General features: G+C 42.5%; 1 protein-coding gene across 2 annotated transcripts; it reads left to right on the top strand.

Moving 5' to 3' along the window:
* The first annotated feature begins 855 nt into the window (after window positions 1-855).
* On the top strand, window positions 856-27383 carry LOC136046943 (tropomodulin-3). 2 transcript variants are annotated; one of them, XM_065733846.1, is made up of 10 exons: window positions 856-945; window positions 10917-11103; window positions 12337-12493; window positions 20975-21097; window positions 21692-21781; window positions 22321-22451; window positions 23636-23743; window positions 24989-25132; window positions 25459-25603; window positions 26982-27383. In XM_065733846.1, exons 2-10 carry the CDS (start codon window positions 10978-10980, stop codon window positions 27014-27016), a joined length of 1059 nt encoding a protein of 352 aa, XP_065589918.1. In that variant the 5' UTR covers window positions 856-945; window positions 10917-10977; the 3' UTR covers window positions 27017-27383. The 2 variants fall into 2 exon arrangements, with proteins under 2 accessions (XP_065589918.1, XP_065589919.1); XM_065733847.1 differs by lacking the exon at window positions 856-945 and adding an exon at window positions 973-989.

The raw sequence follows: 27383 nt of genomic DNA, 5'->3' as shown, positions 1-27383 counted from the left end.
TGAGCACTGATGGAGCTGTGGGTGTCCCTGTTCTATGCAGGGGAGTTGGGATAGATGGCCTTTCAGGCTCCCTTTCTACTCAAACCATCCTATGATTCTATGAAGTGGTCAGGCTATGCCCACATTCAGGATGAGGTTTTCTAAATTCATTGGTTTTACACATAGTAGGGCTTCCTTGACCTCTTTTACAAGGCAGCATACAGCAATGCATTGCAGAATGACCAACGTTGGGACAGAACCCCAAGATAATCAAATAACACTAACTCAACAGTTGTTTCTCCCAAACTTGGCTCCTGTGAGCCCTTCTGTATCCATAGCATGATCAGTCCTAAAGATACGTGTTAGAAGTGAGCTCTGCTCTTGCTGTGGCAGGAATGGAAATAATAAAAACCTCACCTGTGCTTACGGATTTGCAGAAACGCATTTCAAATGGAGTCACTGCTTCCATTGGAAGGAATGTGATTTCCCCCCTCATACTTTGTTTCAGCCTGTGTTGGGCCGCTCTCATCACAAATTATAGGGAATTGAGGGTCCGAGTGTTATAGGATTGAGGGCTCAGGCGCCGTTTGTTATGCAGTTTACTATCAGCGTCCTTCCTCTCAATATCCTGCATCAGTTCCCAGATAGGAACTGATGGCTGCACTTCCCTCACCCCTGGGTGACTGAAGCTACGTCTCAGCCCTTTGAACAATCCCCACAGCCGCTCATCCTTTGCAGAGCGTTCTGTTTGCCGTCGGATAGGCGCGCTGGGCTGTCAGCTCGGGAACCGCCGGCGCTCAGGGAGCGAAGCATTCCCGCCTCCCTCCCCCCGCGCATGCCCGGCCCGCGGCCGCGCGACTACAGCTCCCGTGGCGCCCGGGGGCGGCGCGCAGGCGCGGTTTGGTGTTGCGCATCGCGGCTGGGAGGCAGCTGAGGGAGCTGTATCGCTGCAGCCCTCCCGCCCGGGTGAGTGGGGAGCGAGCGGGACCGGGACCGGGACCGGGACGGAGGTCGGTTGGGCCGTCCGGGTAACGCTGGCGGAGAGGAAGCGGAGCGGGAGAGGGGCGAGCGGAGCGTTGCCCCGGGAACGGCCGCTGCCCGCGGGAGGAGGGGTCCGGGTGGGTCGGGGCGCGGGCCCGGCGCGTTTTGCCCTCCGCGGCCCCTGCGCCGCTCCGTGCGTCCTTCCCACGGCTCCGGCGGTTCGGGCCGCTCCCAGCCGCGCCCGCCCGCTCCCTCTTCTCGTGCTCCGGCCCGGGCTGGGCGGCTCCCGCGGCTCCTCTCGTCCGGGCGGGGGCCCGGGGCTGTGCGCTGCCCCGCTCGGCCGTGCGGTCCGCGAGCAGCGGCGGCTTTGCCTGTGGGGTCTGGTCAGCGCAGGTCTGTCAAGTTGCCGTGTGTTTTCTGCCTGTTGCTGGCGCTCGGTGAGGAAGAGCGCTTTTCCGGGCGCTGAGGGAGGGCTGCTCGGCGTGGTGCTGACGTGAGAGTCTTCCGGCAGCGAGCACCGCGCTGCTGCGGCTTTAACGCGTTAAACACAGGTGCCAAAACCCGACCTCGGATGCTCGAGGTGAAAGGCGACAGGAAAACGAGCAATGCAACGGGAATATGCTAATCCCTTCTGCTGTTGAGTTATAGGCTCGTACGTTTTGCACCCTTTTGTAAACGCCAACATATGAACGTTCCTTCTGTTAGCTTGTACTGCTGATTTGTTTCCCTTTAATTAAATGGTCTGTAGAAGTTTATCTGGGAGTGAATACTGTGTATCACCACCTCTGGTGAAGAAAGTCCAGGGGTTGCCTGAAAAGCTGAGGTCAAAGGCTCCTGCAGCAGTGGTGCTGCGCTGTGAGTGGGGATCGCCTGGGGCTGAGATTTCTGCTGCAGGAATGTCCACCTGATCAGCGATAATGGGGTGTTTGGCCAGTATGTGGCACGAAGCTGGGCTCCTTGGAATGCCCTATCCCCACCCTGTTTTTGTTCTGATCACAGCACCTGCCCTGCGGCCTGTTGGATGAGCAGGTCTGGCGGTGCTCTGCGGGTGGGTGTGCTGCCAGGCCATCACCTTTGTGATGATCATCACCTCTGTGGTGATCTGCTGGGTTGCCATCCCTGGCCCCAGCTGCCCCCAATGGTATTTCCTAGGTTAATAATGGCATGGCTCTGCTGCCCAGTGGTGGGTGACAGGTTCTCCCAAGGTGTGCAGGAGTAGGTTGCACTGAGCAGCACCAGCTGGTGGCCTCACTGTTGCTGGAGGCCCCTGCTAGCAAGTTTGCTGCCTTAATTCCACACAGCTGTGGAGTTGGACAGGAGTGCAGTACTGAAACACGGGCCTTGTGTGCATCCAGGGTGCCCCCTGCTTTGGAGTAGGACTGAGCAGGAGTGCAAATGCTCTCACATCTCCTTTGCCATGGAAACGTCTATCCCTCATTGTGTTTTTGTTATTCTGCTATGCTGCTTTCTGTTCGCCTCCATCCCTGTGTTGCTGTACTGACGTGTGCGAACTTGTGAGGGCTCTGTTTGCTCTATATGGAACTGAGCAGATTGTGTGAGCAGAATGAAGCCTCAGGCTTGTTTATGTAGGAAAATAGCCCAGAACAGCTTTCTCACTTCCTAGAGATGCAGGTGCAGGAGAGGTGCCACCTGCTGGCTCCCTGTCACCCAGCCAGGGGACAGCTGCAGTGCCAGGTCCATGTGCCCTGCTCTAGGTGGGCATGGGGATGTCTGAGAGTCTTCTGGCACAGTGCTGCCTTGACACAGGGTCCTCAGGGTTACAAACTGTCCTAGGAAGCTTGCTGGGGCAGGAGCATTTAGTTTAAGTCATTTGTCTTCTTGGTTTGATACATAAAGATAACTCGAGTGCAAAACATGTTCATCAGCAGTTAATATGTAATTTTGCCACAGTGGAAATTCCCCTGGGAAATGCCACCTGTGGCCTTGCTGCTCCAGCAGGGGCATGAGGGGCGAAAGATCGGAGGGAGCAGGTGGGATTCAAGGCAGTTCTGTGAACACGCTGACCAAAAACAGCTTGCTTCATTGTTCCTGAGGTTGCTTCTGTTTCAATACTTGAGTTACAGAAACCATTTACAGAGGTCTTCAGCAAGGCTTGTTTCCTGTGGGTGAGATATTGCTACAGTTGCTCCTGTTAGGTTCCCGAGAAGTGATGTCCTTAAATATGACAGAAGTTTGCAAAGAAAATTGGAGAGTCATAAGTTCATAAGTTCATAAGGTTGGAAAGGACCTATAAGATCATCTAGTCCAACCATCCTCCTATCACTATCTCTACCCAACTACTAAATTAAGTCCTTTAGCACCTCATCTAAACGCTTCTTGAACAGCGCTAGGGACGGTGCCTCAACCACCTCCCTAGGCAGGCCATTCCAGTGCCTGACCACTCTTTCAGAAAAGAAATGCTTCCTGAGGTCTAATCTAAATCTTCCCTGGCGCAACTTGTGGCCATTCCCTCTCGTCCTGTCATTACTTATCAGGGAGAAGAGGCCTACCCCCTCCTCACCACAACCCCCCTTCAGGAAGTGGTAGAGTGCAATAAGGTCTCCTCTGAGCCTCCTCTTCTCCAGACTAAACAATCCCAGCTCCCTCAGCCGCTCCTCATAAGACTTGTGCTCCAGGCCCCTCACCAGTTTTGTTGCCCTTCTCTGAACACGCTCCAGGGCCTCAATGTCCTTCTTGTAGTGAGGGGCCCAAAACTGAACACAGTACTCGAGGTGCGGCCGTACCAGAGCTGAGTACAGGGGGATGATCACCCCCCTGCTCCTGCTGGCTACACTATTTCTAATACAGGCCAGGATGCTGTTGGCCTTCTTAGCCACCTGGGCACACTGCCGGCTCATGTTGAGCCGAGCATCAACCAACACCCCCAGGTCCTTTTCCTCTCTACATTCTTCAAGCCATTCTGCCCCAAGCCTATAGCATTGCATGGGGTTATTGTGGCCAAAGTGCAGGACCCGGCACTTGGTCTTATTGAACCTCATCCCATTTTGCTCAGCCCAGCTGTTCAGCCTATCCAAATCCCTCTGAAGGGCCTCCCTACCCTCAGGCAGTTTGACACATCCTCCCAGCTTTGTGTCATCTGCAAACTTACTGAGGGTACACTCAATTCCCTCGTCTAGGTCATCAATAAAGATATTAAACAAGATGGGCCCCAAAACTGACCCTTGGGGGACACCACTCGTTACAGGACGCCAGCTGGACTTAACTCCATTAACCACTACCCTCTGGGCACGGCCCTCCAGCCAGTTCTCCACCCAGAGAAGAGTGAACCTGTCCACACCACGGGCTGCCAGTTTCCTTAGGAGAATACTGTGGGAGACCGTGTCAAAGGCCTTGCTGAAGTCCAGGTAGACTACATCAACAGCCTTTCCCTCATCTACCTGTCTGGTCACCCAGTCATAGAAGGAGATGAGGTTGGACAAGCACGACCTGCCCCTGGTGAACCCGTGCTGGCTGAGTCTGATCCCTTTATTGCCATGCACGTGTCGTGTGATCTCCCTCAATATCATCTGTTCCATAACTTTCCCTGATACCGAGGTCAGGCTGACAGGCCTGTAGTTCCCCGGGTCTTCCTTACGGCCTTTCTTGAAGATGGGAGTCACATCGGCAAGCCTCCAATCTTGTGGGACCTCTCCAGATAACCAGGAATGCTGATAGATGGCAGAAAGTGGCTCGGCAATCACCTCTGCTAGCTCCCTCAGCACCCTTGGGTGGATCCCATCTGGCCCCATGGACTTGTGGCAGTTCAGATGGAGGAGAAGATCTCTGACCGTCTCTGCTTGAATCACAGGGGGTGCATTATGCACCCCGTCCCGGACTTCCAGGTCAGGGCAAGTACCATTTGGATAACTGTCCTGTCTATTAAAGACAGATGTGAAGAAGGCATTGAGAACCTCAGCCTTTTCCTTATCGTCTGTGGTTATATTGCCTGCCTCGTTGAGTAAAGGAGGGAAATTTTCCTTAGTTTTTCTCCTGCTGTTAATATATTTGTAAAAGGGTTTCCTGTTCTCCTTTACAGCAGTAGCCAGCCTAATTTCAAGCTGGGCTTTAGCATTTCTAATTTTCTGCCTGCAGATCTTGGCCAGTTCTCTGTAGTCACCCCAAGTAGCCTGACCCATCTTCCAGAGGACATAGACTCTCCTTTTCTCTCGGAGTCTCAACAAAAGATCCCGGTTCATCCACACTGGTCTTTTGCTCCTCCGGCTTGACTTACAGGACTCCGGGACTGCCTGCTCCTGTGCCTTTAAGATTTCCATCTTGAAGAGCATCCAGGCTTCCTGGACCCCTTTACCCTTCAGGAGCAAGTCCCAAGGGACCCTTGCAACAAGTGTCCTGAACAGGTCAAAGTCTGCCCTCTGGAAGTCCAAGGTAATAGTTTTGCTAGTCACCCTCTTGACGGCACCCAGAATAGCAAACTCCACCATTTCATGGTCACTCTGGCCAAGACAATCTCCAACCTTCACATCCCCTACTAGTCCTTCCCTGTTAGTGAAAAGTAGGTCAAGCAAGGCATCTCCCCTGGTAGGCTCTTGCACCAGCTGAGTCAGGAAGCAATCATCCACACATTCTAGAAATCTCAAGGACTGCTTCCTCTGCGCAGTATTGTATTTCCAGCATATATCAGGGAAGTTGAAGTCCCCCATGAGAACGAGTGCTGGCCATCGTGCAACATCTACGAGTTGTTTATAGAACATCTCATCTATTTCTTCATCCTGACTAGGTGGTCTGTAACAGACCCCCACCACGATGTCACTCCTAAGGACTATCCCCCTGATCCTTATCCATAGACACTCTACTTTGTCATTTCCAACCACTAGTTCTTCAACATCAAAACACTCTTTGATATAGAGAGCTATGCCACCACCCTTTCTTCCCTGTCTATCCCTTCTGAAGAGCTTGTAGCCATCAATCCCAGTATTCCAGTCATGGGAGAGGTCCCACCATGTTTCTGTAATAGCTACAAGGTCATAGTTAGCCTGCCTCACAATGGCTTCAAGCTCTTCTTGTTTATTGCCCATGCTGCGTGCATTGGTATAGATGCACTTCAGCTGAGATATCTGCCTCGCCCCTTTTTCCAGCACAGCCTCCTTAGGCTCTTTACTGGAGAGCCCTGTTTTATCCCCTTCCCCCGTCACAGCTAGTTTAAAGCTCTCTCAATGAGTCCAGCTAGCTCCTGTGCTAGGACTCGTTTCCCCCTTTGGGATAGGTGTGTCCCATCAACAGATAACAGGCCAGGAGCCGAGTAAACTGTCCCATGGTCAAAAAACCCAAAGTGTCTATCTCTACACCAACCTCTCAGCCAGTTATTCATCACTTGTGTTTACCTAGCCCATTCTGTGTCCTTCACCGCCCCAGAAGGTATGGAAGCAAACACCACTTGTGCTCCCACCCCTTGAACTAATCGCCCTAATCCCCTAAAATCTCTTTTCATAGTTCGCAGACTTCTCTGAGATATTTCATTGCAGTCTGCCTGAACTACTAGTAATGGGTAGTAGTCGGTGGGGCGTATCAAGTCCGGGAGTCTTCTAGTAATGTCCCTGATTCGAGCCCCAGGGAGACTGCACACTTCCCTGCGGTTTGGGTCTGGTCTGCAAATGGGGCCCTCAGTTCCCTTTAGAAGGGAGCCACCCACTACGATCACCTTCCTTTCTTTCTTAGTAGCAGCAGTCTCAATGCACGGAGGTGACTGCCTTGCCATTGGTGACCTCCTGCGGGAATCTTCCTGCACTTCACCCCTTATCACCTCTTCAACTTCCAATGCTGCAAATCTATTGCTTAGGGGTATCTGGGGGCACTGGGGAGGCAGAGGGGGAGATCGCCCACGGCACCGAGTAGGGACTCTCTGCCAGCCCTCCCTATCCCTCAGATATCCCCCTTCTGCCCTACGGGGATAGGTCAGGGAGTCCACCAGAAACTGTGGGGGATCTCCCTGGTACCTTTCTCTCTGGCACTCTAGGGAGTTACTCCACCAGTCAATCTCCCTCTCACAGTCCCTGATGGCCCTCAGTCTCTCAACCTCCTCCTTCAATTCAACCACCATGTTAAGCAGATCTTCAACCTGCTCACACCTTGCACAGGAGAACTGCTTAGCACCCTCATCTAGTAGTAGCAGGCTCTGACACTCCTTGCAACCAGAGACCTGTGTAGCCACACTTCTAGGCAGACCTTCTGTCTGGGTCGCCACAGCCTTCTTAAGGCAAGCCCTCTGTCTTGTAGAGACCATGACAGAAAAAAATAAAAACAAAGAAACGAAAAAAAAATTGAGAGTAAATAAATAAATAATGGTTTATAATAATATATATATAGATATGAATTGTAATGTGATACTTCGCGGCCCTCCCTGAACCCTTCAGGGATATACCCCTTCAGCCCTATTCAGCTGAGGAGTGTGGGCGAGGGCGCTGAAACCCTGGCAACGCCTATGCCTCGTTAACGCCTACCTCGTTAACACCTGCGCCTCGTTAACGCTTCGTTAACCTCTCGCGAGAACAGCCGTTGGGACTGCCTGCTCTCACTCGGTTCCCGAGAGACTGGAACCTCCCGAAAACCCACCCTGTACCTCAATCAGCCACTGCAGCTCCGGCTGTGCCGACTCCAAAGCAGTTGATCACGAGGACTCACGATGGACGAGTCAATGACTCACGAGGACGAGTCATTGCTTTAAAAGTTGCTTGTTTGTTCTCTGCTATCTAAAAGCATATTTAAAACAAAAATATCTTAACTGTAGATCAAGCATATGGAAGTTGCTTGACAGCCTTTCAAGGGGTGAGTCTGGTCATTATAAAATGGCCTAAAATAATGTTGTTACTCTCTTCTCACATCCTTATTTGATGAATCAATGAACAACTATCTTCCAATATAATATCTTCTCTAATAGCCAGTGAATTAAAACTTGCTTGATTGGAAGTGATGGCTATTTCCACTACCTCACATGTTTCTTATGTGATATCAAGTTGCTAGAACACAGTGCTTACTCTACATGATAATGATGTACGTGATAAAAAGGTTAGCCCTGTAGATGCTTTATGCATGTAGTAGTTTTGTGGTAAAGCTATAAGAAGGATATTTAGGAAAAAGAAAACAAAACAAAAAACAGCTCTGTTCATCAAAAAGTGCCAAGTATTTGCAAAGCCAAAATTGCTGGTTATCATTTTGCAGCAAGATGTGCCAGTAATATTCCCAGTCCAAATTACTGCCCCTTCTGTTGATTTGTAGCCTTTTGATGTATATATTTGTGTGTCTTTCTAAACTGCTCTGTTACCATGAATAATGGAAGGCAAATGAGAATACCAGATGTGTTCGGTGGGAGGTGGAGGGGATTGTTTGATTAGATGATGACTTCGGCTGGCCTCCGTGTCCTTTTTAGGCAATGAGAGTTCCTGGCACCATGCTTTAAAACCTGATTTTTAGTGCATTGTACATACGTATTGTGAATACTTTGATAGATATTAGAAAATGTGGCCAAAACACTTTGAATTTCCCATGTGACAGGTGATTCTTGTCTTGCTAAAGAGAGGTCTCTGTTACAGATTAATGGTTTTGTTTTTTTTTTTTTTTTTGCTATAATGCTTTTTCCCCCCTCTTTTTCATGTGTGTGTAAACATTCCAGGATTTGATGTGGACATTTTGGTTATACTGTAAAGACAAGTGAGGCTATGGGTTATGACCTGGACATTAATGAATTATAAAGGATGAGTAATTTTCCAATAGGAAAGATGAAAATCCAGTAAATAGAAGGTAATTAATTCTGAGTGACAGCATTTTACAACTATTTATAGAGAGGAAGTGCAGCCTGCCTGGATGTATGGTTATGCCATGCTACTCTTGGTCAGAGTAAGGGGAGCATTATTGTGCAGCATGATAAGTACTCTGCTCCTTGTAATTACCAGTTAAAATGACACCTTTTAATATTTGGATGCAAATGGCTATGCAGAAATGTGGTAAATGTCAGCACATTGGTTTAGGACTCAGGCTGTGCAGCCTGGTCACTAACAATGCTGTGTAGATGGCTGCAGGAAATGTTTTTCTCTTATGATAGTGTCTAATGTTTTAAATTGTGCAGAAGAGGAAAACATTAAGGCTCTAGGAATGAGAAGTTTGCATGCAGATTGCATGACATGTGCTGCAGCAGCAGTCTAGTCATTGTTCAGCTCTCATGCAGCTCCAGAAGCAAATGCCGTAGGGCTGTAGGATGTGGTGCACCAGCCAGGAGAGATGATGCTTTGGTTACTTTTGGAACACTAATGAGCACCTGCTCAGTGTAACTTAACACAAGATAGAGAATTCCTCCTGTTATTTTTGAGAGATCTTGTTCTGTGTTGGTAGTTCAGCCTTGGAGTTGTCCCATTGATGTCAACTGCAGTTTAGGAGCAAACTAGAGTGTGTATCAGCAATGTTTTTCAAAAGCAGATGTGCTGAAAATAGCTGTAAATATGTTCCTCACTGGGTTGCAGATGTTGGTGGAGCTGGAAGTTTACCAGTCCTGTTAAAGCCAGATGGGCTTTTCAGGTACAACTACCCCAATGGCCTTGGTGAACCTTCACGTGCTCAGCTCTGTTCAGTGTCTCTGAATTAAAATATCTCAATGTCTGTGTCACTGCCAGTATTCAAAGAGAGACCTTGCTGTGTGTAAACAAGTGAGGAGAAGGAATCCTGTAAGCCCAGTCCCTTGGTATAGCATGTCCATACAGCCCTTTTACTTAAGAGGTAATAACTTTGTTCATCTGCTTTTGAAGTGCAGGCTAAGTCCAGGATTGAGTTATCGTAGTTATTGTATGTGATGTGATCATTTGAACTGGAATTTGGGCTCCATAGAACAAATAGCATTTGCTGAATGCCTGATTTATTTGCTTGGTACTTCCTTAGAGCTGAGAATGGAGTTAGGTACTAATTAGCCAAGATGTGTGGGTTTTGCTTTAGCTTCCAAATGCACTGTGGATGCTCTTGCTCGCAGGGAATCATTCAAATTCCCCTTTTTGTGTGTGCATGCACATTCAACTTGAAGCAAGAATTTTGCAGAGCATCAGGAGAATCCTGGAACATCTTGGAGAAAAAAATAACTTACCTGCTTAAACGTCATTGTGGTTAACTGCATTTTTTTTGTTTTTTTTCAAATGCTTGAGCATTTTGTCTGTTGGATCAAAGTTGGTAAATGTGTTCTTTTAGGACATAAGAAGTACTGTAGAAGGATCTACTTTACATATAGAAGAAATCTGGGTCCTTCTAATATTAGGGGGCAATTACACCGCCTGTTATGTCCCTTTTGGTAGCAAGACTGAGTGGGCTACTGTTACTTAAACATTGTGTTCTCTAAGCAGTTAGGTGCTTTAATTTTCATCTGACCAAACAGAACAGTACTTCAATTGCAGTGATGTAATTAACAAACATCCTCTGCTTCCACTGTAGATAACAGGCAAGGATATGAGTCACTAATATCCAAATATCTTGTTTGTATTGATGTTCTCCTTTACTGGTTTTCAACAACAGTGGCAGCAATAAGCAATAAAATGTCTTAGCTGCTCTCTTGAATGAGTATCTGTAAAAACTAGTGGCATTTAGCTGGGCTTATAAATCAGCGTATAACTGTTGTCTCCTTCCCACCCCACATCCTGCCCTGCTCCATGAGAAATACAGCTTTGGAGTTATCATCAAGATAATTAGATATAGAAATGGATCTTATGTTTAGCTTGCTTCTGTGTTGTTGTTGTTTTAGCTATTGATGTGATGGCAGAAGAGGGCATTATGGGGTGGGATTCTGCTCAGGGAAGAAACAAGACTTCCGAGCTCTCTGTCTTTCATAGAACATCAGATCAATATGAATAACAGATTAACAGCTTCCCTTTCAGAAATGCTTTTAGAAGCTAAAGATGAGTTTTAATTGGGATATTTACCTTAATTATGGCTATTTATTTTAAAATATTCCTTCTTTCCTTTTATAGATCTGGTTAAGAATAAGACTCAGGTTTTGAAGCTTTTAAGCAACGTGCTACTGCCCAAGTCATGACACTCCCATTTCGAAAAGACTTGGACAAGTACAAAGATCTTGATGAGGATGACATCCTCGGCAAATTATCAGAAGAAGAGCTGAAACAGCTGGAAACAGTTTTAGATGATCTTGACCCTGAGGTAGGTATTAGCAGAGAAAAGTTATTTATTTTCATTAGTTCATAAATTAGTGTGCAATAACTTGAGAATTTCTTTTACTTGAACTCAGCTTGTAGTTAGTATGATCTTGGATGGAATTTTTTCCTAGTCTGATAGCAGTCTTATTTACGGATACATATGTGTATAAAGTGTTTCAATGGGTTGTTTCCTGTTTGCAATGTGAAAGCAACCACAGTAGAGGAAAACAGAATAGGGATTTGTCAGCAGGAGTTGTGTGGGATTTATTTTTACTTGAAAAGTTGCACTAAGTGACCTCTGAAAGAATTTACTTAGGCCTGTTATTCCTGCTCCCAGTGTTGGATGGTTAACAGCCCTTTTGCATCCATTTCTATTTTGTTCTGCTGTTGGATGGGAGAGGGAAGGCACTAAACTCTTCTAAAGATTCCTCATCTTGTATCTAGCAGCTTGACTCTTCCCATTCTTGTACCTTGCTGACTTTGCAAAGAGAGGGCAAATAATTTCTCAACACCTGGACAATTGTCAATGTGGGATGTTAGATAAAGAATATTTTAGCCTTCAGTTATGAAGAGCTGAGTGATGTCCTATATAGATCCTGTAGATAAAGTCTGAATCCAAGGCCAGTGTTTTCACCTCCCAGTTCTCTCTGTTCTTGTTTTTGTTAGCACCAGGATTAACTTTCAACTTGATATTCAGGGATTGCTTCAGAACTTTGTCTACAGTAAAAAAAAAAATCCTGGTATTCTAATTTGCTTTGGTTTATAGACATTGTAACAGAGGAGAACAGGCAAAAGTGATTGACTGTCTTCTTATGAGCCTGAATATCTTTTTCTTTTTTTTTTAAATGTAGCTGAAATATGTTGATATAGCAAGTAAAAAAGTTAAACAATGCTAAAAAACAGCAACTTGAGTCAGGTCAAAAGTAGGAATACTTGATGGTGTTAACAAAGAGCAGCGCAGACAGTTGTCTTAAGTACATGGATATTAGCAGTGGAGGAAGCAGTCTTCTTACTGTCAAAACTGTAAGCAGAAGTTTGTTTATCTTCATTTAAACAGTGTCCATTCTAGAAAAGAGATACCAAGTAACTAGCAAACCTAGTGCTAGGAGCTATTGTACTTAAAGATGTTGGGCTTGAACTTTGAGGAGAGGGAGGAGGAAGAGAGAGAAGAAATGAACCTAAACAGGTTCACTCAGACTTTTTAAGCTGTACTTATTTGCTCCATTTTGTTTTGCAGAATGCACTTCTGCCTGCAGGCTTCCGACAGAAAGACCAGACTGCTAAAAAGGCCTCAGGTCCTTTTGACAGGGAACGACTCCTTGCCTATTTGGAGAAGGAAGCTCTTGCGCACAAAGACAGGGAAGACTACGTGCCTTTTACAAAAGAAAAGAAAGGTAACAACACCATTGCCTGTGTAGGTAGTTATGACGTTTCTGAGGTGGACTATCTAGAGCTACTCTGAACCAAAGTTTGGTGAGGCTCTGGTAGCTGTACTGCTTTATTAACCTGCAGACTGCTTCTGTGCAAAGGCAGAGTGCTTCCTGTTCTAGCCTTATGTGACACTGGGTCTGGTGTGCTGTTTGCACAGCACAGGGAAAAAAAATAAGATTCAAAAGATTTAACCAAGGTTCACAAGTTCTGATGGGAGTGGTGTTCTCTGAGTAAGAGCTACCCCTGGATTTGTATCAATAGTAACAAATACTGTTGTGCCTCTGGCTTATGCCCCGTGGTTCTGAGTACAGACGGTGATATTTGCAATACTAGACTGAATTTAAAACATAGCATTAGAATGATGTGTCATGGTAGGTACCCAGTGATGTTGGGCCTTATTAGCCTACAGCATTTTTGAACAAGTGGTGTAAGCAATCATGTTGTTTTCCTGGTATCATTAGTGAAAGATTTTAATAAGATTGCATAGTTATTATTAGTTATATACTTAACATTGCAAGAAGCCTTGAAATCTGGCAGTGGCTTATGATGCAAAAGCTGTGGAAACACTGACCTGATAGAACAGATGTATCATTAAGGCCTGGGTTTCTCAATCTTTTGGTTCCTAGTACTCTCATCAGCTCAATGTGAATTGCTTTTATTTTCGGGAGAAAAAAAAAGTGCACTTCTATGTTGTAAGAATAGATTGTTTATGTTTTTACAAGATGAGTTCCCAAGCTTCCTGTGCCTTACTGAATATCCCTGATAGGGACAGGAGCTCCCAGCCTGTGCTGGCCTTGTTCACAAAGGAGGAGGCTTTTAGTTGTCACCAGTGTTTGTGTGCTGCTCGTCCTAGCTTATCTGAACCGTCCCCAGCACCACGGCAGGTTTGTTGCAGCAAGACTTGACAAAGCTGCCATATGAACTGTATCCTGACTTCTCAGTATGAATAGGCTCCTATCTTAAAAATTGTTCCTCTTTTCTTAAGGGTTTGCTACCAAACCCTGTAATTCTACTGAAATCTCTGTTGTGAATCATTGCTTATTTGAGACTTGAGTCTTGATTCATTACTGAATTTGTGTACGTGATTGTAATTGTGCAGTAGATTCAGTGGAATTTTTTGGGGGGTATTTGCATTTTCTCTGTCTGTGCAGATAGCTATAGCTCAACATTGCTCTCCTTCCTGAAGGAATGCAGAGATTGTCACTTTATAACATGTGCAGTACAGCCTGTCGTACTTCCTTACTACACTGTTTTGCTTTAATTGTGTAGCTTAGTGCTTTTTTTCTGTTGAAATAGGACTGTGGCACTTTGTTACTTACGGAGGAGATTCCTGACTGCATCTATGCAAGTACCCAAGTGAAGGATGATGCTGGGTAGCACTGGGTGCAGAGGGAAGCACCTCTCATTTTGGTCCTCCCTGCCCCACTGCCTCTGTGGGCAGTACCCATGCTCCCGTGTTTCCTCCCCAGCCTGCTGCTAGCCTGACACGTCTGCTAGTGTGTGCGGAGACAGCACATATTAGGGAGAGTCCAAGTATGTGGCATTGCCTCTTGTGTTTGGGCAATCCCTTTCAGGACTAAGGTTGGTCAGAGAGGATTTCCTCTAATGAGCACTTTGTTGTTTTGCGCATATGCTTCTTTTCCCATCAAGATGTGCTAGTGCTTCATTCCATTTGGTGGCTCTTTAAAGCCTGCTTATGTATGCATGCATACAGCAGAACTGCTTGTTTTGGTTGATAAAATCTGTGAGAACTGTGTAGGAGAATAGAAGGGTCCAGCTCTACCACAGATCTTGGTTAGGAAAGCTCCAATGTCACTTCCTTTATGTAATGAAGTATTACTAAATAGTAGTCTGGATGTTGCAATATGACATGTAAATTTAGTTAATGAAATTTCCCATATCTTTTGAAGAGGATTTATTATATAACTTCCTACTTTTTTTTAATATCATGAAGGAAGAAAATGATGTTGAAAATGAAATGTAGCTTGCTTTTGTCCAAACTGAAAAAATGTGAATTCAAGTGTTCAGTGTGGAAATTCATGCCCCTGTTAAATCAGAGGGAGAAGGGAAGAAGGCTGACTGTATTGCAGAGTAGGTGAGGAATATTTTCCCTTCTGCAGTTTTGACTTGTTGCTGTGTTCATGTCAATTTTGTGCTAAAATGGCAATCCTGTGTAACTTAGTATGTTACATTAGGATCTTGTGATCTCTCATCAAGATGTGAAAACTGGAAAGGGAATAGAGCAAGACTTGATAAGGGTAAGAACTCTCTATGGATGAAAAACAAAACAAAACAACCATCCTTATGTGGTTTTCTTTAATGTTAAGAGGAGGAAAAAAAAGGCTGGCTCATAACTATTCTGTTTGACTAAATAAATACAGCTAGTAAATTATGGAATGGGGAAGACGGAACATTTTGGTTATGCTGCTACTTCAGAAGAAGAAAATTAGATCTGAAGATTAGGGATGTCAAAGGTTCTCGGGGAGAGAGATGGAGTTGTAGCTTTCTTGGTGCCATTTTTGTGAGTCAGGCTTTGCTGTCATGTTTGTGTATGCCTAGCTGCTCTCACTGGTCTAATTTGGTCTAATTACTCCTTTCAGGGAGTAAGAAAGGAGGAATCTATCCTTCTCTCTCTATTCTTCTGGCAGTAGAACCAATGTCTATCTTGGTGACTGCACATGCAGGTTTCTCAGAGGAGCTCACCCTGGGTTCCTACCACCCCTGGTGACCTTGTTTGCCTACTGTTGTGCAAATGAAAATCCTCTCTTCTGGTTGTCCTACTTCATTTTGAGTTAACGTGTTATGAAAGCAAGGTTGACCTTTTTCACTGCTAGGTGCTGTGAATTCTCCAGGTTTATTTTAACTTTTTTTTTCTGTGTTGCCAGATGTGAAAGATGGAAAATGGCAGAAAGTGTCCCAGTACAGTGAGATGGACAGTGCTGAATGAATGTGATTCTTAACAATCCCTAAATTGTTATATTTCATTTTTCCAGTTCCTCACTTTGTATCTAGAAACATCCTTTAAAATATACTTTTTTTTTTTAAACAAGATGTAATGACTTCAGTCACATTCCATTCCAATTGAGTGTTGAACCATACAGTGAACCATTGTTGCCTGACGAATAATTCAAGCAAGAGATTCATGAAACCAGCGGGGTAATAATTTAAACAGAACTGGCTTTGTCTCAGTATGTGTCTCTGAACATGCCAGAAGGATTTCCCAAGGCATGCTGCAGTGAGCAGGATGCCCCATCCCAGCAAGGGAAGGGGGGGTTTGGCTCTGGGCACTGGTGCCCTGCCCGTGCTCACTACTCAGCTCACTCAGGTTCCATGCTTCTATGAACAGCAAAATGTGAGAATTATTGCAGCTGGTGTGAAGCAGAAGTGTACCTGACATTTGTGATGTGCAGTGTAAAGCATTAGCAAAGTATTAAATAAAATGAGGTTTGTACTTCTAGGCTTTGTCTTTTTCTCATATTGCAGTTTTCTCTTCCAACTTTCCCCCAGTGTTCCTGCCAGGCTGTGTTTGTTCTGCATAGGTTTGCTTTTTGTGTGACTTCTGCTTTTTTTTTTTTTCCTCCCCTTCTCTATTGTCTAGAAGTTATTGTTAGGTTGACACTCTCACCTGGCAAGAGCTATTTTGGTGCTGACCTGCCTGGCTGGTTTGTGCTGTGCTCAGTCACTATTTGAATTTGGGATGCAGCCTTCCCTGTTTGCCTTTCAGTCAATAGTCTTTAAAGGAAATGTGTTATGTGTTGTGAAATGAAGTTAATATCTTGTAGGAGCTTTGAAGAAACAACTTGTCGAATTGATGATCACCATATGAGAGCCCTGGAACAAAGCAGCATGTGATATACCAACCTTAATGTACAAAGCTGTTCCAATTCACAGCCACGTGTTCTGTAACCAAATCATGGATAGCAGTGCTCCTCAATAAGACACTGAGGAACACAACTCTTGTAAGCTGAATTATAAAAGTAATATTTATGTAGTCTTGTAAGCAAGTTGATGAACATGCATTTGTTGCGTGGTGGCTGAGTTATGGATTATAGCAACCTCTGTACTGCTGAATCTTTAGTGAATGTAAGGTATATAGGGTATGTTAGATGTTGCACACCCTTCATGAAGCTGCTGGTGACAGGAGGTTGTCCTCAGGTCACACTTGGTTTCTTCTCCTCATCAGAGAGCTGCAAAAGTGCTGTGGGGCTTTGTTCTGGCCTGCTGCTCGTGGTCACTGGGTGCCTTCTGGGCTGTGGGATGTGGAGGAATGGTGCTGGCAATGGCAAGTGTGTGGTGCAAGGTCTTCCATCCCACCTTAGGTACTGCGTGTGGTGACTTGTGTGCTTCAACACACGTCACCCAGCTCTCCTGCCTTTAGTGGGATTTGCTGCTATGTAACTTGGACTGTGACTTATCCCAAGGTGTAGACTTAGGTTACTATTTAAGGTGTTCAAAGCCATAAAACACCTGAATATATAATTATTATGGAGGTCATATGGACATCTCTGAAACTTGCTTTTTTTTAAATGTTGTGTTGTTTAATCTTCATGGTGTCCTTGTTGGATGGAGAGCAAGGAGGATGCTGTGTTTCTTTGTGTGATCAAATCCCTGCTATTTGGAAATGTTCCACCTAAGAGCTGAAGAAGCTGCTCATTGTATGGGCTGTGCAGATGTGTATTATAGAACAAAGCAAAACAAAAGAACATTGGGGGGAGGGGGTGTGGGGAGGAAATCTCCAAACTGCCTTGGCAGCAGGCTTTGAGTTACATCGTTGTCCCCAGAGATGCAGAGGTCTTTTTTGTTTTGTTTTTTGAGTATTTGCTGATTGCTAGAAGCAGGGAAGGACTTGCTCTCATGTACATGCTGTGAATCTCTGAACTCTGGGCTAGGGCGAGTGAATGAGAGATTGTATACACAAGGGTGTGACCTGGTTTATAACAAAGACTGTTCCTGAGCCAGTTCATGTGCCTGGAGTTGGCTGCAATTTGCACTTCTGGAAGGGAGCAGCTTTTAACATTTTGGCTTTAATAAAACCTTTTTTTTTTTTTTTAAGATTGTCCCATGAGTTGGGTAGGTATGGGTAAATTTAGTCTTAATTTTTCAGGATTCAAATGCTTAGAATCTGAAGATCCTAACCTGTGAACTTAAGAATGACTAAAGTTAACATCAGAAAAAGTAGTTCCCTTATTGTGAGCCCTGTGTGATGAACTAGACATGGAACTGAGCTAGGTTAAAGTGAATTTGGTTTTAAAAGCCATAAAACATAGGAAATAAAACATAGGAAGTTGCTTTTAATTGAGCCTTGTTTGCTTCTCCTACCCCCTGCCTGCTACAAAACTACTTGTGGTGGGGAATAAGAATCAGTGGCTGAATGGATTTGAGAAGATGAAAAGGGCTGTGAAATGTCTCTGGTTTGGATTGTTCAGTGCCAGGCTGGAGTGTCAGTGGAACGAAAGCATTAGAACAGATCTGCAGATAGGAGGCTGTGTTCCTGAATTTCTTCCTGAAAGAAGCAGAATAGAAGGCTTTGTCAAGTGCTGATGTTAAGGCTGGGGGAGATCCCAAAGCACTGCCAAAGCACCTATTCTTCGGATGCTTACACTGCACTGTAAGTCGTGTGTTGAAAGCAGAAATTATGAAAACTTGGGAATGTTTGATTTTAATTTACTCCAAATAATCACAGGAGGTATCTCCAGGATCACAAAGTGTCATTCAATGTTTTTTTGTGAAATCATAGAGTATCTTGGGCTGGAAAAATGTTCTATAAAATATTTTCCTAGAATGCTGTACAGACACTTATTGCCACAAGTCTGTGCCTGATATTTTTGACGTGCCTTCTTGCACAGTGTAGTTATCTTTTCCCATCTGGAAAGTGAATGAGAAATTTAAATAGCAAAATTTGTAGGATTGGTCATCTTAGAATTTCATTTTAATTCTTGTAAGCTTTTCATATATTTTTTTACAAGGATAGGTTATTATTTTGTACAAGACAGGTTATTAAATTACACGACAGAGGCCCAAGAATTCTTCAGCTACCCTAGAGGTTTTTGTACAGAATTCACATGGAGTTCACAAAAGAAGCCAGCTGAATATGGAGAAAAGTGTGAGATGCACTGATGCTGCAAGTCGTGATATGAGTGTAGGCTCAGGCACTCCATCTCACCATTTCCCTTTCCTCCTCCTTGTACTCTGACAGCCTTACTTCTTTGCTAATCTGTGTTACTGACGGAGAACAACACAAATGCAGATGATGAAAGGCTTTAGGTCGTGTGCTTGCTGTTCAGAGTGCTTCAGAGATTGATGGAAGCCTTGTTGTGTTCTCTTATCTCTCAAAAATTCCAGTTTAAGTTGAAAATTCTTCCTGCCCCAGAAGGTGGTACTGATACATTGAAGTGGGAGCAGAAGATGTACTGTGTCAGCTATATCAAAGTCATCTGACACATTTATCACCTGTGCCTTCCATTTATGAAGGTTTGCTATTTATCTTGAATTGCCACAAGCTTCCTTTTACACTCTCCATCAAAACTGAGGTATCTGTGGCAACATGTCAGCTGCTTTCAGCTCCTGTTCATAGTCAGAACAGTTACATGATGCAATTTATTTTTTACTTCTAAATATGCAGCTTTCCAAAGTGATAGCAACCCAGGAACAAAAATAGCATGTTGCTGGCAACAAGCGTTTGCCATCAGCCTGACGTTGAAGAGTTCAAATTGTGTTCTATGCTAGTGGTGATGCTGAAGTTCCTTTAAAAAGAAAATGAACCACAAACTATTGTAATCTAGGGTGGGGACTTGGAGAGAGAGGAAAGGTGGGTGGGTGTTAGGGTTGTCATCATTTGTCTTCAGAAATGGTGAAACCAAAACTTTAATTTATTAGTCAGAATTTCCCCAGAATGTAAGCTAAAGGTTTCCTTTAATGCATCTTCTCGCTAGGAGGGAAAACGCTAAAGTTAGGTTTAGTCCAAACATGTAACAAGATCCACTAGCAAGTATACAAGGAGAAAAATACTCTGCTCCTGGCTCCTGCCCAGCTGGCCTGCTGCTGGGTGGGGGCTGAGCTGGTGCACTCCATGGGAGCGTGTGGAAATGACTTACTGTGGGTATGGAAGGGTGGATTCCTGAATTAACTGAGATGTCTCAGAGTATGAACGCAGCCTTACACCTCTGGAAGCAGTTAAGTGCTGCTGGAAGCTGTGTCCCCTCAGCTCTGGCTTCTGGTGGCTCAGGCAGGGAGGCTGAACACTTATGGATGGTGACAGTCAAGGTGGATCATGCTTGTCTTTGATAAGATATAATTGTAGACCAAAACTTGTAGACCAGTGTGCATCTCATAAATATACTGCTTTTTACCTTCACTGACTTTTCTTGGTCTTTAACAGTACAGAAAAACTTTGAATAGCTATTAAGATTAGAATTCTCCAGTTGTGAAAAACTTCTGCCAAATGTATCAGGTTTGTTCTGTTATCTGGTACCAAAGCTTTTACTAGCTATATTAATTATTTGTTTCTTATGCTGTTGTAACCTTTTTTGTTGTTCTGAAGGGCTAATCCATATCATTCCAGTCTGAACCACTTACTGGAGAGCTATTAGAATAACTTTATTTTCTGATATTTTTTTTTACCCTATCTTTTTGACCAAATACCTACGCAGGAATTATGCTAAGTACTTAGGCCTCTATTTATAATAAATTTACCCTTAAACAATTTTCCCCTTTACCTGACTGTAGTGGCTAAAAGGTTGGTGTGACATGTAGTTATCACTCTTGTTCCTTTTTCTCATCAAATCTTCTGTGACCTTCCTTGTGTCTAAACATCATTTTAGAAAGTTGTCTTTGGCAGTTTGTGCCAGAGATAACTTAATTATCTTGTTTTCTGCTGTTCTCAAACCATGCTTTTTTAAGCATCTCAGGCATTTCATTTTTTTAACTTCTTAAGTTGACATCTGAAATCAGAAATATGGTATATGCTGTAAAACTGCTGTGAATATTCAGTTCTGGGTTTTCAGATGATTCTTAGATAACTTATTTCTCAGAAATACTTGAATTACAGCTTTGCCTGGCTCCCTTATTCCCTTGATGCACTTAAATGAATCTGTCCTTGTTTTCTAGTAAGGTTAAATTTTATTTGCAGGCACTTTATATATAAACGCATTGTTTGTGTGATGCAGGCTTACATTTTACCCCCGATACTCAGGAGAAACAAGTAAGATTAGAGTCATGATACAGACTCGTGAAAAGCTCAGATCTTGAATAATGTTATATCCCTGTTTATGCCTTTTCCTCATCTCTGACTTTCAGGAGCAAATAGAAGAGATCTCATTCCTTTGTTGCCCATGCTGTTCTTCTCAGGATTTCTAAAGTGTTATATGTATCCCTTATGAACAGAGAAGTTTAAAGATAAGTAGCAACGTAATGCAAAGTGATCTATAACTTTTCTCTTCCTTTAGGGAAAATATTTATCCCAAAGCAAAAGCCTGCCCAGTCTTATGCAGAAGAAAAAATTGCTCTTGATCCAGAACTGGAGGAAGCCTTGACAAGTGCCACAGACACAGAGCTATGCGACCTCGCAGGTTAGTGCTGTGCGTTTCTTTGGTAGTTTTGGAAGTATGGCTGGGCTGGTGCATCTTTAGAAAACAGATGTACAGTTAACGTTAGAGGCTATTTGTTACCTGAAATGTAGTAGAAACTACTGTGTAGGTCAAACTAAATGCTAATTTGTTTGCAGTGTATTATCTTTGTTCATTTGTGCTAGTGTATAGGAGTATTTTGCCTTAAGGTTCCCGATTTTAAGACTCAAACCCTTTCAGTCCATTCCTTAGACTGGCTGTTCTTATGTGTTCACCACTGCTTTTTCATACATATGTGTTGGTATATACCTATTTTCTTAAAGCTTTAGTCAAGAATTCTTTGGCTGAACTGCACTTTTTTACCTGAACCTGGAGAGGCTGAAACTTTCTAAGACATGAAAGCTAATTAAAAATTATTTTCTACTAAATTAAAAGTTTTTCTACTTTTTAAATTAAGAGATTCAGGGCTATTGTACTGGTGATCTGGTGTTTTATGGACTTTAGTTGTTATTATTTAAAGGAACTCTGCCCATATGCTGACTTAGCAGGGACACTAAACTTGTTCTGATTTTTTTCTTTTTTTTTCCCTTTTGACAGCTATACTGGGAATGTCCAACTTGATAACAAACAATCAGTTCTGTGATATAGTAGGAAGCAGTAATGGGGTTGACAAAGACAGCTTTTCAAGTAAGTATTTGCCCAAGTGCTAAATAAATGTATTATTTGTTCTGCACACCCTTGCTGTAGTGTTAACTATTTTCTGTGGCACTAGCATTTTCTATAGGACATGCATTTTACGTTGATAAGATATATATTTGTAATGTCTCTAGTTGAGTTCTGGTAAGAGTGGGATTACCTATGTACATTTAAATCTATTCTGTAATTAATTCTCTTCTTGGGGGATAAAAGTGGGTGCGAAAGAACATTATGGTGCCTTTGCCTTTAGGGTTAATGTGTGTGTTTGTAATTCATATCCTATGAATCCTTTTTCTGGAAAAAACCTCATGCACAAGAAAAGCTGAAAGGCTGTGAGAACATTGGAGGAGAACTGAACTTTATAAAAAATATAGTCAGAAATGATCTTGGGTGAGGAAGTGATGGCAAGTCTGAGGAAATACATACATAGATCTCTCATTAAGAAAATAAATGAATATTTACCACATGTATCATGTTTACAGTGAATGTATGTAACCTGTTTGATTGCAATTGTATCCCTTACTTTTCAGATATAGTAAAAGGTGAAAAAATGTTACCTGTTTTTGATGAACCACCAAACCCCACAAATGTGGAGGAATCTCTGCAGAGGATTAAAGATAATGATTCCCGTCTTGTTGAAGTTAATTTAAATAATATCAAGGTAATTACCTGAATAATGCAATAAATACACTGCTACTTCTTGGCAGAAGACATTTAAAGCTGTACAATTCTATGAGGGGCCACAATGGACTTATTTCAAATATAGAAGTGTTCCTGCAAAGCATTGCAGTGCAATTTAGCTTCAGGTTTCTTGTCTGAGATAAAGCAATATGCCATCTTGTTATCTTTTATGAAATGCTTACTCTGAGACTTTTAGATTTTCTTACTGCCAAACCAGGTTTCTATTGGTGCCAAGATGGTGATAGTTCCAGCAGTTCACTGTCGTGGAGTTAACTGCTTTGAATCCTTTGTGCTTTGTGAAGCAGTGTGCTCTCAGTTACTGCTATTGCAAACAAAATTGTATTTGTATCTAACATTCTTCTGATTCTTGTATGGAAGAGCTGCAGCAATTATCAACTCTTAAGACTTGATTTTTAACTTGATTAAACATTCCTATATACGTATATATATGTGTGTGTATATATACCTGTAAGAGAACAGAACTGTAGCACTCCTGCCTTGCTGTTGCTTTCTGCACTGTCTCACTGGCAGCCTAGGCTACTTGTTACTCTTACTGAAGGCAATAAAAGAAATGCATGATTTAAGAACATTGCACAACAGTGAAGTACTGGCCAGAGCGTTTAGAAAGGTAACAGAACAAAACTGCCATATAATAAGCTGAAAAACTTGCTGCTGTATTTAATATCTAAAATTATTCCTTATACATTTAGTTGGTTCTTATTACTTTGTGAAAACTGTCGAAGAATTCTGAGATTATTTCTAATATAACAGAGAATGGGATTCTATTGGTCTCACCAGCTTAGAGCTCTGAGTGTCTTCCTGTGTCTGAGAGGTTAATGTGATACTTGATAATAAGCAGAATGTACAGTTCACGTAAGCTCAGTTACATTTCCAAGTCAGCTAAATATCTTCTAACCCTTCCTTTATGGCATTGGCATTAGTTTAATAAAGGTGACTTTTCTTTATGGAATTATTGACTCTTAACAGCCACTGCATCTTGTATGTAGCTATACATCTAAGCCTTTACTGTGAGACTGCTGGAGACCAGCAATAGTTAGAGTGTTGTGCTGTGAAGAAAATAAGGCAAGGGAAGAATTTGGGGGCTGGAGGGTGGGGGTTAAACTTATGCATCTCAAGAGACTGAAATGCTATTTTTGTTTCAAGAACATACCAATTCCAACACTGAAAGAATTTGCAAAAGCTCTAGAAACCAACACACATGTGAAGAATTTTAGCCTTGCAGCCACCCGAAGTAATGATCCTGTCGCTGTTGTAAGTACTTCTGCAAATGTGCTCAAGTGGCATACAAGGGAAGTTAGGATGGAAAGATGGCAGTAAGGGATAGAACAGAGTCCTGTGTGTGTGCATAATTTTCAATATGAAAATGATTAATTTCTTACTCTGTACTGTATGTTTACTTTAGCAAACCTTTGCTGTATCGAAGTTGGTGAACAATTACTTGAGTGAACAGCAGTGCAGTCACGAGATGAATGGGAATTTCATTTTCCTGCTTCTCTTTCTTTCATAACTCTTTGATTACTAATGTTCGTGCCATGAATAAGTAGTATATTCAAAATCAACTTTAAAGGAAACACATTTGGGGTTGAAAATGCTCATCATGTGTTTCAGCTAAGTAGAGTTTTGGTTGAAGATAACTCTAAAAAAAAACAAAAAAAACCCAACAACTGTTTCTCCAATCTTCCTTCTACCAAAGGTTGGCTTAAAGCATTGGCATTAAAAGCTTTTCATTTGACACAATTGAAACTGAAGTCTTTATCACTTGGTCCTGTTTTTCTATTCTGAATCAAAAGTAGTTCCTTATTTATTTGTGCATGAAGAAGTAAGAAAACAGCACTAACAACTGTGTGGGGGACAATCCTTTGCACTTGTTTTAGCTTCAATCGTTTAAAACATTCAGTTAAGTGAATAAACAAGCATTTGAATGCTTTGTTTTGGGTCAATTAAAAAGTTCCTTTTCAGTGGAACTGAAACGTTTGTAATGAGAAGGAAGGGGGCTGATTTTTGGGGTCTGATGCTTTTTTGTTTTCACTTGTTTTTTCTTCTTGCTCCCTACCAAATATGTAGACACAAGCACTTTGATAATCAGATCTCCTGTTTACAAATTAACCATATCTAATTCTCCTTTCAGTTGGCTTAACCCTCTTTCTTTGACCTTTACTTAGCAGCTTGTATTACTCACTGTGTGCTGTGAAAGCTTACAAAATGGAATTGGTCCAATATGCTAATTTCAGGCAGTTTATATTCCGTGTAGCTTTTTAGTTTGTAACAAGAGTAAGACAGGCCTTCTCTTGACTAAGTACTATTAAAAAGAGAATGTAGATAATGCGTGGTTGAAAACTCACTTCAGTCTCAAGAAGCAAATACTTGCAAAGTTACACTGTGCATCTGTGAACGTGTTGCTCCTATTGAACTAGTTAGTGGGAGTGGTCATTGCTCAGTCCTGTGATGCACTGTAGCACAGTTCAAAGGTTTAATGGTGCTTTCTTGCATTCAAAGGCTCTTGCAGATATGCTGAGAGTAAACACGAAATTAAAAAGTTTAAACGTAGAATCAAACTTCATCACTGGAGTTGGAATTTTGGCACTGGTTGATGCACTGAAAGACAATGAAACACTGACAGAGATCAAAATTGATAATCAGGTAAGACTGTGGTAGCATAATTAATAGTGCTTACATGCTGTCTGTCCTTGTTGACTGAGTGCTTTTAGGCTTCTTGTGATAAACACCGAAAAATATTTTAAGTATCTTATGCCATGCATGTTTGTCGTTAAGATTTTCATAGACATCCATTTGTGAAAAAGCACTTCAGTGCTTCTTTGTGCTTTAGCATACATAAAGATATGTTAATGAGTTTTCCATTATTCTAAAAAGCACAAAATAGGTATTTATTGACTAATATGGAGGTATGCTGGTCTCTGTTTTATGAGGGTTGCTCTACTGTCTTTGTGTGCCTTTCTTTTAAATAGAGGCAGCAGCTGGGCACTCTTGCAGAAGTAGAAATTGCCAAGATGCTTGAAGAAAACACCAAGATCCTTAAATTTGGATACCATTTCACACAACAGGGACCTCGAGCCAGGGCAGCTGCAGCTATCACAAAAAACAATGACTTGGGTAAGACCTGTCAGTAGAGAGTAACTCTTAAAGCTTGTACCATGCACGTTCATTTAAAGGTGTTTTGTTTTTCCAGGTTTTCCTTTGTTATAAACAGGATAGAAAAATAGAAGTCAATGAGTTTCAGATTTCTCCTGTGCTTTTACTCTTATTCTTCTGCTGCTGCTTGATATTCTCTGTTAATGTTGTTGCAGGATGTGCAGATGCATGAGGTGAGGATTTTTAGCATAGTCTAGAAACAGGGGAAAGCATTTGTATTTCAGATGAGTTGTGGTGAGGGAAGAGAAAATAATAGTTCTGATTATTTGGTTTAATTCAGATAAGGTTAATTGCCTTTTAAAGACTGTATTTATATTTATTAGTGTGATATGCCCTCACACTAATAAGAAGGGTACTTAAACCCAACATTCATAGCTGTTTTTCAAAATTAATTACAAACAGGTTATTTTTTTTTCTTGCCACTCTGGGTGTCTCTCTCCTTTAAGACTTCTCTTTCAGCTAGTTCTCATTTTAGTGTTTGACTGCTGGAAATCTATGTTTCTATTGATATCTTGCCTCCTGTTTTTCCTTGCTTTCTTAGTCTGGAGTATCCGAGTAAAAGTTTCTGCAAATACCTTTACACCTCTCCAGCCCTGAAGCTCCGAGATGGTTACTGTTAGTGCCTGGTTGGGTGTCAAGCACTGAAAACCAAGATGCTCAGTCTTTCACTTTTCTTTGTACGTTACTATCTTATGCAAAAAGAAAATAGTCTGCATCTTTCTCCTCTGTCTATGCTGTGCTGTACTACTTCCCCTTCCTTCTTTGTCTGAAACCGTGTGCATATTGTCTTTCACTGCATGAGTGGGGAATATGAAAGCATTCAGTGAATCTCACATAAAGTCAGAGCAGCATGTGAGCATTGGTGATTTCATTCACGGATCTTTGTTGCTCTAGCGTTTTCTGGCAACTTGAATATTTTTATTAATAAATTGAATGCTTTAGGCTATTGAAAATAACATTTTGAAGTTGTTTTTTAATTTTGCTTTGTTTATTTTAGTGTGTATAAATTTGAATGTGTGTAAATCTTACCGGGTATTCTTGAAAGTTTTACCTTGTTTCTTACAAAGCTATGTAAACTATGGCAATAAAAAAGACTTGACTTGTTAAATCTGCTTACTTATAGGAGACATTAAGAATTTTACTTTACAGTTCTCCTAAAAAACATTTGAATCTGTTCTTGTGTAGCACAATAAGCACTGCTAATGCATATGCTTAAAAAGGTGGATAATGCTCCTGCAATACAAAGTAGGGGACCATACTACGTTCCAATGATGTAGAAATATGTAATGTAGTAACAATTATAATATTTTAAAATACATCTTTTTCTGTTTTGTTATAGTTCGCAAGAGAAGGGTTGAAGGAGACAGCCAGTAGATCTTGTTTGAACTGTGTGAAGATTTCAGGGGTCTTCAAAGCACTCTCCTCATGGTGGGCTTTGGCAATCGTGGACTGCATTTACCTGGGTTAGAAGGGAAAAGACTGGAAACCCCATTCCTTTTAAAGCAAAGCTATATTAATGGTCTGCTGGTATGCATCACGTTTTTCATAACCACACCAATGTCCATGTACAGATCCAGTTTGTGATTGTTTTTGTTGGCTTTTTTTAAAAGAACTTTATTTTGTATTTCGAGATCTTGGCTGTGCTTTCTTCTAGAAATGTAATCACAAATCAACTGTATAGTTGTCCATAGTCAAAGAATGGGACATTCAAGATCATTAGGCATACAATGACCCAGCTGAA

This window comes from Cyrtonyx montezumae, unplaced genomic scaffold (genome assembly GCF_038088225.1).
Source record: "Cyrtonyx montezumae isolate F1298 unplaced genomic scaffold, pur_monq_1.0 scaffold_17, whole genome shotgun sequence".
In the NCBI taxonomy this organism is placed as follows: Eukaryota; Metazoa; Chordata; class Aves; order Galliformes; family Odontophoridae; genus Cyrtonyx; species Cyrtonyx montezumae.
The sequence above is the reverse complement of the archived record's forward strand: the minus strand, read 5'-3'. Positions and strand labels throughout refer to the sequence as shown.